The sequence below is a fragment of the Triticum dicoccoides genome, chromosome 2A (genome assembly GCF_002162155.2).
Source record: "Triticum dicoccoides isolate Atlit2015 ecotype Zavitan chromosome 2A, WEW_v2.0, whole genome shotgun sequence".
NCBI classification, from domain to species: domain Eukaryota; kingdom Viridiplantae; phylum Streptophyta; class Magnoliopsida; order Poales; family Poaceae; genus Triticum; species Triticum dicoccoides.
This window is the reverse complement of record NC_041382.1, coordinates 172928928-172940921: the sequence shown is the minus strand read 5'-3', so window position 1 is coordinate 172940921 and position 11994 is coordinate 172928928. Positions and strand designations below refer to the sequence as shown.

The following is an 11994-nucleotide window of genomic DNA, read 5'->3' as shown; positions in this document are numbered from 1 at the left end:
TTTCTGAGTAATATAATGTCACTAGAGTAGTGCTTTGTAATTCGGCCTTTGGCTAAAACTCTCAAAACTTCTTAATTAATGACAATGTCAAATATTTTGCCTTGATTCAAAAAAAATATCCTACGGGGACCCTTTAGTTAAACAAACATGCAAACAAAACATTCACTCAGCTAGATATCACCAAAATTTGATATGCTAGCAGATTGACCCTGAGTCACATCGATGGTTAACTTAACTGAAGCTAAATCCTTTTTTTCACCACGCATCAAGAACCCAATAACAGTCAATCTGAAATTAGTATGACTAAAATAGCAGAACCGATCGCGATCACAGAGAGAACCGAACAGAGAAGATCACATCCTCATCAACAAGAACCAAGGATTCATTGCCCGGCTAGGCGATAGTGATCAAGTGAGTACCCATCAAGGCATCAACATGTCAGAGTATGCAACGCAAACAAGCAAAGAAAAGATCATATCCCCATCAACGAGTTCTTCATGAAACATTCCCTACAAATATAGTTCTTTCTTCCCAAAAACAAACCGGTACTGACACGAAAATGACACATTAATCCTGTCCCCTAACTGAAGTCAAATCCTTCCAGCAGATAGAGAACCTTAAACTCATAACACATCCAACACTAGACAGAAAATAGTACAGCAAGTAGTAGGTAAACCGCCATAGGCAAGGGCAAACGGTCGCCACACTTCAGGTACCAAGATGCTCGCTCAATCATGGTCGATCCGGCACACGCATCCGCAGCTAAGCAAAGACGGGGCGCTGGCAAAACAGACGACAAACAACTTGGTTAGAAGCCTTCCCTCAAACGAGTACAACAATGCCCAAACTGCATGAGCAGAAACAAAGATACACAGAACAAAGAACTGAATTCCAACCTGCAGCATGTTGTAGACGGTCATGGCGAGGCTCACATCACCCGCGACCCCGGCGATGACCAGGTCCGAGCAGCTCGGCCCCGCCGCGTACCCGCCGGCCATGGAGACGTAGATCAGGTAGAACAGGACGCCGGACGTCCACACGGAGAGGGCCATCATCCACTGGTTCACGCGAGGCGGAAGCACCGTCGGCGCCGGCTTCTCCGACAGCGCGATGGCGAGCAGCGCCTGCAGCAGGACGGTGACGAACGTGAAGAAGAGGCAGGTGACCAGGGCTTCCACGGCCTGGCCGGCGCCGGGGCCGGGACTCGGCCACCGAAGCGAGGACATCCAGAGCGTCTTCACGTCGATCTTGGGCGGCTGCAGAGCACGGAAAGGAAGAAAAACACACGCAAAGACTGAGTGAGAGAGATGGAATCGAACGCAAGAAGAGCTTAGAGATGAGACGAGAGGATGGAATTGCTCACCCTGGCTAACCCGTTTGCTCCTGCGGCGCCCAAGTTGCGGCCTTCAAAGTTGAGACAAGACAAGAGGTGGGTTAAATCTTGGCAGCAAAGAGCAGAGCAAAGGAACAAGAAGATCAAATCTTGGTAACATGACAAGGAAATAGCAGAGCAAGAAGCCACTCTTTCTCGACGCAAATAAATCGCAAGAACAAATTCTCGTAAGCGACCCAGATTGCTTACCAAGAGAAAGCCCAGCATATGAATCGAATGGTAAAGCGGCACGAAGGATAATTGCAAGCTTACCGGCCATCTTTGCTCGTAACCATAGACGCAGGATTTTCTTGTTGTGTAGCGGAAACCTTGGCTTGGCGCTGGAGAGGCAGATGGTGGTGTAGCTGCTGCCTATGTAGCCAGGCCAGCAAGCGGAGGAGTGGTCAGGGTGGTCAAGTCGTGGAGATGCTCCGTCTCCGTGGCAGGAGGGCAGGAGGATCAGCACAGCTTTTCCAGCTTCCAGTTTACCTTTCTGAACCATCTCTTTTTCTCTTTTCTTTTCTGAAGCGAGGAAATGTGTGCACGACGATTGGCTGGCTTGGCAGATTGTGGTGGTTTGGTATGGTAACTCTAGTCTAGAGTTGTCTTTTTTTTTAGCATCGATACAGACACAAGCGCTCATATACACGCGCATACACTCACCCCTATGAACGCACACACGCACATCTTATCCTTATGAGCATCTCCAAAAGACTGAGCCGGCATATCATCTTGAGATTTACGAAGTCATCGTAGGCGTCTCGTCGTTGACGGGAACGTCTCCTCCCACTGAAAGTGTCGAAGAAAAGATTCACTAGGGAGGGAGGGCCCTCTTTAACGATAGAACCAGAGAGTACATGCTACAGTTCAAGGGGCAAAAATGACAAATTTGACCTCAAGACGAAACTAATTCACAAACTGAACTGCTTTTGAAAAAATTTCACTCAGCTGACTTTTTTGTGTAGCGCCTAACATCTAGGCGTTACTCTACACTGTGTCACGCCTAACACACAGGCGCTACACGCCTGACCATCATCACACCCAAACCTGGCTGAAAAATGCTAAGTCAACGTGCAACGCCTGAGAGGTAGGCGCTGCACTATACAGTGTAACGCCTAGAGTCTCAGCGTTGCACCGGTGGCCAACACGCGGTACACTTCCACAGCTATTTTTGTGTCCTCTGCGCCTGTGTAGGCTGGCTGTAGCAACGAACCGTACCAGTAGATGATGTGATGATGGACAGCTGCTGCTTCCCCATCGCATCCGATCCCTATTCGCGTAGTAGTCGCTTTGGGTTGTTCTATTTTAAGAGAAAAGAAAACCTTGTTCGCATAGCCCTGGAGTTCGTACGATGCCCAAGCTAGCCAGTTCCACGTGTGTTGGCCACTGCTGCAGCGCCTAGAGGTCAGGCCTCGCAAGATATAGTGTCCCTTAACTTTTAGGCGTTGCATAGTGTAGCGTCTAGCTTTTAGACGTTGTACACTAACTTAAGAATGTGACGATGGTAAGACGTGTAACGCCTGTCAGTCAGGCGCTACACAGTATAGTGTGGCGCCTAGCTGTCGGGCGTTACACAAAAGTGTTAGCTGAGTGAATTTTTTTTAAAAATAGTTTACTTTATGAATTAGTTTCGCTTTTAAGTCAGATTTGTCATTTTTGCCAGTCCAAGGGAAGGAACTGATCTGAAAAAAAGGATGAGGCCGGTACTACCTGCAGCTGCGGATGCGTACAATTTCTTTGGTGACAGACAGACGAGACCAGACCAGACCAGACCGCGCGCGTACTGCATTCGCCACACCGGGCACGGGCAGCGCGGCACGTTTATACCACTCCCCTCTACGCGATGGGCCGTTCCTGCTCTGCCTACCGCCTCCCATCAACATCAACATACAACTCCAGCGCTTCCGGTGCGCCAGTTTGTGGTAGAACGAATGAATAGCGCAGTCCAACGTGTGACTCAATACGGATAAATGTCTGAATTTTGTCCATTTTCGACCAATTTCTGACCCAAATTTGCGTCGACTTTGTGGTATAACGGACATCGCGCGGACGGGCTCAACGCATACCCTTGTCCTCCTGTGGCCCACCTGTCGGGGACACAAGCAGCCCCTTCGCTTTCAACGCCTCCACCCCCTCTCTCTCGCCCCCCGCCGCCGGCTCCGTCACTATTCTCCGGCCGCCTCCTCACTGCGCATCCCCCGGCCATTCATATCAAACCACGTTTCGACATGGCCGCCACCACGCCCGCACTTTCACCGTAGTTTTGGCTGTCGCCATCGTAGCCGGTGGCAGAGGGGATACGACCGCCGGCGACGTACCACGGCGGTCACGGCAGCTTCCGACGAGTGCTCCAAAGCGGCCAGTAGCCAGCCGCCAACCACCCCTGCTGCATCGAGGTGAAAATGTTGAGCCCCTGCACCAAGAACCGGCCACATTTAAACAGTTTGTCCAATTTCATCGTGAAATACGTGATTGGCACACTCATTTGGATCTTCAAAATGACTTGGTTGAGCACGTGTGGACTCACATTAGCAACTAATAGATGTTATGTTCATTCAAGGCAATTTCGATTTGGTTGTAAAACTATTTTATTAGAGACAATTTCATCTGGATTGTAAAACTATTTTTATTTTCAGACAATTAATATTTTAACACGCAAACTTGTTTTGAACATAATATGAATATATGGGCTTGGTTGTGGCGGACATGATGGGCCAAAGAATACGGCCTGGTGCTGGGCGCACGGCCACCGCATTCCAGGACAGGGCCGGACACGATCCCATTGCCTTACCCAAACGGACAGAATCTAGACAAAACGGACGTCCGTTCGAGGTCGTGCGCTGGAGTTGGTATATCCAACTTGTGACCTCAGTCGGCGGCTCGGCGCACACCCATGCCCAGCTCCAACTTGGACACGGTTGCGATTGCGCATAGGCAGAGGTGATTTGCCCGATGAAACGATCTACGCGCACATCCATGCCGCGGGTTGCATCGCGCAAAGAGCAGCCAGCCGTGAAGAACTGAACTGGTTGCAAACTAGTGCCGCGTCAAGAATAACAAATGTTGCTCACGGAATGGAGTCGCTGGGTCACATACACTCCAAGTTTCCAACCTTCAAGACTTCTCTTGAGCTAAATATAAGTTCGAATCCCTTCTAACTTCATACGTATTCTATACAGCCTAAAGGGCCGCATCCCGATGCAACAAGACAACAACAAAAAGGTAATTAAGGATCCAAGTACGAAGTAGCATACATACATTCATACTAGCAGATGAGTCTAAAACCCCACATGGCAGGCCCTTCCAAACATCTAACTTAGCTAATGAAACAAAACGGCGCATCTCCAAAATGATCCATCTTCGGCAGGTGCAGCGCACCTAAACACCATCCTCCACAGCCGCGGGGCACTGACAGAAACAACGAGTGCAAGTTCATTAGCGCCTGAACTTAAACCCAAACTTGAGAATCAACAATCAAGTCACCAAGACAGCACAAAAACTCACCACCACCGGGATGATGTACAGCTTGAGCGCGAGCTCCAGGAAGCACGCGACGACGCCCACCGCCCAGAAGCGCCGGGCCGCCGGCGTCCGCGCCCGAACGGCCTTCCTCGCGAAAAGACAGCCCATGTTGATCTGACAGGCCACGCACAGCACCTGGAAGTTTTTGCTGCAGAAGAGCGCGTGGAGCCGGGCAGGGCCGCCGGGCGCCATGGAGACCGCCGCTGCCGTGAGCAGCACCACCAGCACCAGCACCGGCGCCGCTATCTTGACGATCTTGGCCTGCGGAAAAGCAGAGCGCGCAGTGCAGAGTCAGATGGAGAAATAGGTGCGGATGAACACGAGATCGATGATGAATACGCATGCAGGAGTTCTCTCTTTTTGACCTTGTTCTGGTTCGCTCGATCAGCTCCTTCTACAGCACCCAGCAGATGGCCGCCTTCAAAGTTCAGATAAGAAACAACAAGATGATCAAATCTTGGTGACATGACAATTGACAGGGGAATAGCAGAGCAAGATCATCAAGGTGAAACTTTGACACTTGCCACTACTCGAACAAATAACGAAAAGAAACCTCCAATTAAGCCTTTGCCATGGAAAATCGCAGGGGACGCAGAAGATCTCCAAATAGGAAACAAGATTGCTCTAGCGTGAGAAGAACGGAGAAACAGAAACAAAGGAAGAACATTCATCCGGAGATCTTGAGCACAAATTTCCACCAGAATAGTAAGAAGAAGAAACTACCAACAGGAAAAACCAAGGACGATTAATCAAGAGGGATGGATCATAGATGCTTGCATACCATCCATCTCTCTACCACCACTCTTTTGCCCTGACAACGGAGAGTTTTGGTGGCTATAGAGGAAACAGCGATGGAGCTCTCTGAAACGTAATTGCCATCGGGTTTTTTTGAGCGGAACTGGCAGGTGTTCTGCCTTTTTCATTATAGTAGGGGGGAAAACTGTACAGTATTGCCAGCAGAGGATCGACAACCAGATAAGAGGGGGGACATAACGAGATCAGAGCGTAATAACAAAGAAGCTAATATTGGTAGCCTAGTGCTGCTAACAGCGTAATAACAAACGTAATTGCCATCGGGTTGGGCTCTACTTTATGGCATGCAGCATAGAGATGAGGATGAGGAGGATGTAAACGCGGCCATGGCTTGGTCTCCACATAGGTCAAGGTGGTGCATGGATGGGTGGCAACATTTTCAGTCTGGAGGGAGCAGCAGACACAACTTTTGCAGATTTCAGTTTCTTCATTTCAGAGCTCAATTGCCACCTTTTTTTTCTTTTCAATCACGCGCAATCCTCTTACTAGTAGTTTCTTATCGGGACAGTAGAATCACACATGACGATCCGCACATGAGATGGATGGTGGTCCTCTTTAACGATAGAACCAGAGAGTACAGGCTACAGTTGAAAGGAACTGATATACATTCCAATGCGGTTAAAGAAAAAGATGAGACTTTGCGCGACTGCGGCTAGGGGTTGTGCTGTTACGATTGCGCGTAGACAGAGGTGATTGCACAATGAAACGACCTACGCGCAGAGAGCAGCTAACCATGAAAATGTGGTTGCAAATTACTGCATATTGTCCATGTTTCCAAGTTTCCAACCTTGAAGGCTTCAGCTAAACAAGTTCAAATCCCTTCTAACTTCATACTTAGTCTATAGCCTCAAGGGCCGCATCCCAATGCAACAAGACAACAAGGGAATAATGGTAAGACGAGACTAAAACACCACATGACGGCGCATCTCCAGACTCCAAAATCATCCATCTTCGATCCAGGCTTGCGCGACGAACCTAAACGCCATCCGCGGGGCACTGACAGAAACGACGAGTGCAAGTCAATCAGCCAGAAATTTCAGAAAGAACAGACGGCGCAAAGACTCACCAGCACCATGATCACGCACAGCTTGAGAGCGAGCTCCACGACGCACGCGACGGCGCCCACCGCGTAGTAGCGCCGGCCCGCCAGCGCCGGCGACAGAGCGGCCTCCGTCGCCAGAAGACGGCCCAGGTTGATCTGGCAGAGGACGCAGATCATCGGGAAGCAGTTGCTGCCGAAGAAGCAGGTGCGGAGGCAGGCGCAGGCAGAGTCGACCGGCGTCATGGAGACAGCCGACGCCGTGAGCAGCAGCTGCATGGCCATCAGGGGCACCGCTGTATTGAGGATCATGGTCTCCAGATTGTGGCCTTCACAGTTGAGATAAGAAACAAGAAGATGAGCAAATCTTGGTGACATCGGCAGGGAAATAGCAGAGCGACATCATCAAGGCGAAACTTTGCGACTTGTCACTACCCGAACAGAAAAAAAGGCCGAGAAACCCGCAATTGAGCGTTTGCCATGGAAAATCAGCAGGAATGCGGGCAGTTTTGAACTGGTCCGAACGCAGAAGATCACCAAGAAAGAAACAAGATTGCTCTACTAGGAGGAAGGCAGAGAAAAAGAGACGAAGGAGGAACATTCATCCGGAGATCTTAAGCACAAATTTACACCAGAAATAGTAAGCACAACAAACTACCTACAGGAAAAACAAAGGACGATTAATCAAGAGGGATATATCATAATAGATGCAAGCATACCATCCATCTCTCTAGCACCACTCTTTTCCCTAACCACGGAGATATTAATTGGCGATGGAGGTTTCTGAAACGAAATTGCCATGGGGTTGGCGCCTAGTACTCCTTTATATGCAGGCAGCATAAGGGCGAGGAGGAGGTACGCGGTCGTGGCTTGGTCTCCACTTTGGTCGTCCCCTTACATGGATGGGTGGCAGCATTTTCAGTCTGGAGGCAGTAGCAGACGCAGCGGAGGAGGGGTGGTCAAGTCGTGGAGATGCTCCGTCTCCGTGGCAGGAGGGCAGGAGGATCATCCCAGCTTTTCCAGTTTGCAGTTTTCTGAACCATCTCCTTTTTCTCTTTTCTTTTCTGAAGCGAGTACGTAACTCCTGGCTTGGTATGGTAAAAGCCTAGGGTTTATCGACCCAACTAGGCAGTAGTACAGGTCACTCTCCGTTCGGTTTATTCGGTTTACATGGTTTGGTTTATACGTTTTTTTTGTTTGTACGGTATTAATACTTCGGTAAATACGGTATGAAATTAAAATATGGTTTGGTTTCGGTATATACCAAATTATTTCGGTATGGTTTCGGTATTTACCATAAAAACCAAACCTAACGCAAATTTGAAAATGACGTAATAATAACTTACAAATTTATGACTCAAAACACATACTGTTTTTCACAAATAGTATATAACTATATATATAAGTGTATATGCTTGCATTGATTCATCTGTTGATGGTTATGGACGTGTTTAGCATTTTAAAAAGAGAAAAATAACAATGCTACAAGAAAAAATTACGTGCTTAGTAGTGAATTTGACTCATGTACAAGAAAAATGACAACTTGTATGGTTGTTTATCTCAAGAAATATAAATTTAGTGTTTACTTCGGTTTATTCGGTTAACCGTTCGGTTTTTCGGTATATACCATATAAACCAAAGTTCAAAATGGTATGAAAAGTTCATATCATACCGAAACCAGAAACCATAAAAACCATAAAATCGGTTCGGTTCGGTTTATTTTCGGTATGGTTTTTCGGTTTGGTTTTCAAATGCACAGAGTGAAGTACAGGCTAGGAACAAAAGATTCACCAGGGTTTATCGACCCAACTAGGCAGTAGTACAGGCTAGGAACTGATACAAAGTGGTTAAAGAAAAGGTCAGGCGGTGTGGGTCGCATACACTCCAAATTTCAAACCATCAAGGCTTCAGCTAAACAAATTCAAATCCCTTCCAAGTTCATACTTAGGGAAGGCGCACCCCAAAGCTGATGCTACAAACAGACAACAACAAAATGGCACGTACTACTAAGATAGACTTGTACAAATATGCTGGCAAATTGGAACTATAACCACATTGTTCAAATTTTCAGAAATTGTTCGGATTATTTTTAAAAATGTGTGGAAATAAAAAAAAATCACGTTTGCAAATTTTTGTTCTTATTTTTAAAGAATATTCATAAATTTCCAAAAAATGCTCAACAGTCGAATTTTATTTGTGTTTTTCAAAAAGTATTTTGGAATTTCAAATTTTGTTCACATTTTATTAAAAAAAGGGTTTCGTGCTCTCCAAAATGAATTCAAAATAAATAAAAAATGTGCATGCGAGTTCTTAGGCCCTGTTTGGTTCCAAATAAGTCACCAACTTATAAGTCGAAAAATGAAAAAAATGACTTATTTTGCCAAAAAGACCCAATTTATAAGTCACCCCAACTTATAAGTCATAAGTTGCTCCACCCCAACTTAAAACTTATAGGTCACCTCTTTTTGCGTGGATCCCATCACCTTTACATTAAAAAACAAAATAGAAAGGTATGCTCACGTGACTTATAAGTCAGGTGAAAACCAAACATGCATGACTTATAAGTCACTGGTTTTAAGTCACCTGACTTATAAGTCAGGTGACTTATTGGAACCAAACAGGCCCTTAAAACTTCCGCGCTCCAACCAGTCAACAACCATCAGCCATGGTGGCTAGTAGCACACGTAGTTGAGTAGGAGCTTGCAGGTTTGATTCCTAGCGATAGTGTTGCTTTTTAGGATTTCCTGCGATCTACGCTTGCCAGTGGGCCGGTCCGATCACTATCACATGTGTGTACCATACGCTATTAGACAGAATAAGCGTCCAATAGGAGCTCTCGCGTGGAAGGCATGTGCATTGGTATCAGGGTGCAAAATATGGGCTGAGCCTTCCAGTGGATGCTAGTTACTAGCAGGGCACCAACCGGGTTGTGCTATTCACGATCCAAGGTCTCAGAATGCCTGGAAGTCTAGGTGTCTATCCAGACATTTTAAGGCCCTGGACAACTGGACATAAGCTAATCTAATTTTAGAAGTGGGGTATTTTTCTCGATATTAAGCTAATCTAATACGCCCTTTGATGTCTATATTAAAAAATGCTCAAAAGCAGAAGAAAAATGTCCAGGGACGCGACTTACCCTATCTAGACGATTAGGGTTTAGCCTACTCAACCGAAGCCTTCTGCTAGTGTCGAGTTCTTCCAATCTTTTGCTCACCACCGTTGGTATTCGCCGCACAGATTCTTGGGCTGACTACGAGGACGGTTGCCCCGTCCGCCCGACCTTGGTCTCTGTGGAGAGAACTCAGGGTGATCACATACGCATTTTTTTTCCTTTGAAGCTTTTCAAATATGTTGTCATGGCAGCTCAAAGTTCGAGTTCCGGAGGGACAGACAGAGGAAAGGAGAAGCAATCCGAGGGGGCTCTGGAGGATGAGGAAGATGAGGCTGAAGGGATGTGAATTTGATGACGTTTATGTAGGGCTCGAGAAGATTGATCAGTAGGCTAAATTGGCATGTGGCTTGCGGTGGCTATGGTACACACGACCAAGAACTTTAGTAGTGTGGCGTTCAAGGAAACAATGAAATTCATCTCTAACCTAGCCCATCATCCCAAGAGATTGACGACAACCTTTTTGTGGTCTAGATATTTTATCTTGGGGATTGGAAAAAGGGTGATATTTCAGGGGCCATGGATCTTCGATGATCTCATGGTGCTATTTGAAGATTTTGATGGCAAAAATACACCCGAATCAATAAAAATTCACAGGGGCTCGATGTGTGGCAAGATTCACTAGATTCCATATTTATATAGGAAATATCAGATCGTGGACTAGTTAGCTCAGAAAATTAGGACGATGCAGAGTATGGAGCTGAACCCTACAAGGTTCTATGAAGGAACTATGCGTGTTTATGGGTGAAGATTGAAGTGAGCAAGCCCTTGATATGATGTACTCCCCTTAATCTGGTCTGAGAAAGATTGATGTGAAGTATGAAAAAAATAGGTTACATCTATGACGTTCACCTGCCTGACAATGTACAATGGGGAAAATGGTTGGTTGCAAAGAGGAGGGAACCCCTTGGATCTAGATCTTGGAGTTTTTTGTGTTCTCCTTCTTGTTCTTCTTATCATATTCTTCCATAGTTTTCGTTGATTTGGTAGGATTTGAGTGTGAGGGACTTGGGCACTCCGTGTGCCCTTGCCATTGTATTTGGTGCATAGGTTTGAGTTCTCCACCATGATACGTGGAAGTGAAAGTTGAGAAGCTTATTTCTCTTGGGTGTTTGGGCACCCTAGAGCTTGTTCCTCTTGGGTGCTTTGGTGCCCTAGACGGTTGGTGCGTTCGGAGCTTAATCATTATGGCGTAAAGCTCCGGGCAAGCGTCGGGGTCTCCAATTAGGTTGTGAATATTGCCCCGAGCAATTTATACGGGTTTCGGTGACCGCCCCCAAGGGTTGCCAAAGTGTACGGGTTCAGTGACCGCCCACAAGGGTTGCCATTTGTACGGGTTCGGTGACCGTCCTCAAGGGTCCCTTAGTGGAATCACTGCATCTTGCATTGTGCGAAGGTGTGAGGACATTACGGTGGCCCTAGTGGTTTTTTGGGGAGCATGTGCCTCCACACCGCTCCAAATGGAAATTAACATTCGCAAGGGTTTGAACTTCGGGATACATCATCGTCTCCTCGTGCCTTAGTTATTTCTTACCCAAGCCCATTACTCATGCACTTTACTTTATGATAGTCACAGTGTTTCATGTTATATATCTTGCTATCACTTAGTTGTTTATCTTGCTTAATTAGCATAAGTTGTTGGTGCACATAGGTGAGTGTAGTAGTTTTAGGTTTTGTGCTTGACAAATTAAATGCTAGTTTTATTCCGTATTTGTTCAAGCCTAAACCATAATTAATTTAAAGCGCCTATTCACCCCCCTCTAGGAGACATCCATCATCTTTCAGCGGTACTACCTCTAATTATGCACAAGTGGTACAACCTCTTAAGGGAACGATACTACCTCTAATTAGATAGAAGCACAACTAGAACAACTATAACTTCTGCAAACAAACTCTGATTTTGACAAACTCAAGCCTGGTAGAAAGCTAACGACATGTGGTGTCAAAACACTACTAGAAATTTTCAGAACAAGCAAGAGTAAAATGCCAACAATGTAGAAGTGTGAAACCTCCATAAGAGAAGAACCAGGAAAAATTCCAACATCAAAAACATAAATAGAAGATGCATGTGAAATCCGT

The 11994-nt window shown here is 46.4% G+C and overlaps 1 protein-coding gene across 1 annotated transcript; it reads right to left on the bottom strand.

Annotated features, from left to right (window-relative positions):
* Positions 1 to 465: 465 nt before the first annotated feature.
* Positions 466 to 1814, bottom strand: LOC119359219. The gene is made up of 4 exons (XM_037625512.1): positions 1646 to 1814; positions 1364 to 1404; positions 897 to 1256; positions 466 to 780 (listed from the first exon to the last, which is right to left on the bottom strand). Exons 1-4 carry the CDS (start codon positions 1650 to 1652, stop codon positions 763 to 765), a joined length of 426 nt encoding a protein of 141 aa, XP_037481409.1. The 5' UTR covers positions 1653 to 1814; the 3' UTR covers positions 466 to 762.
* Positions 1815 to 11994: the final 10180 nt, after the last annotated feature.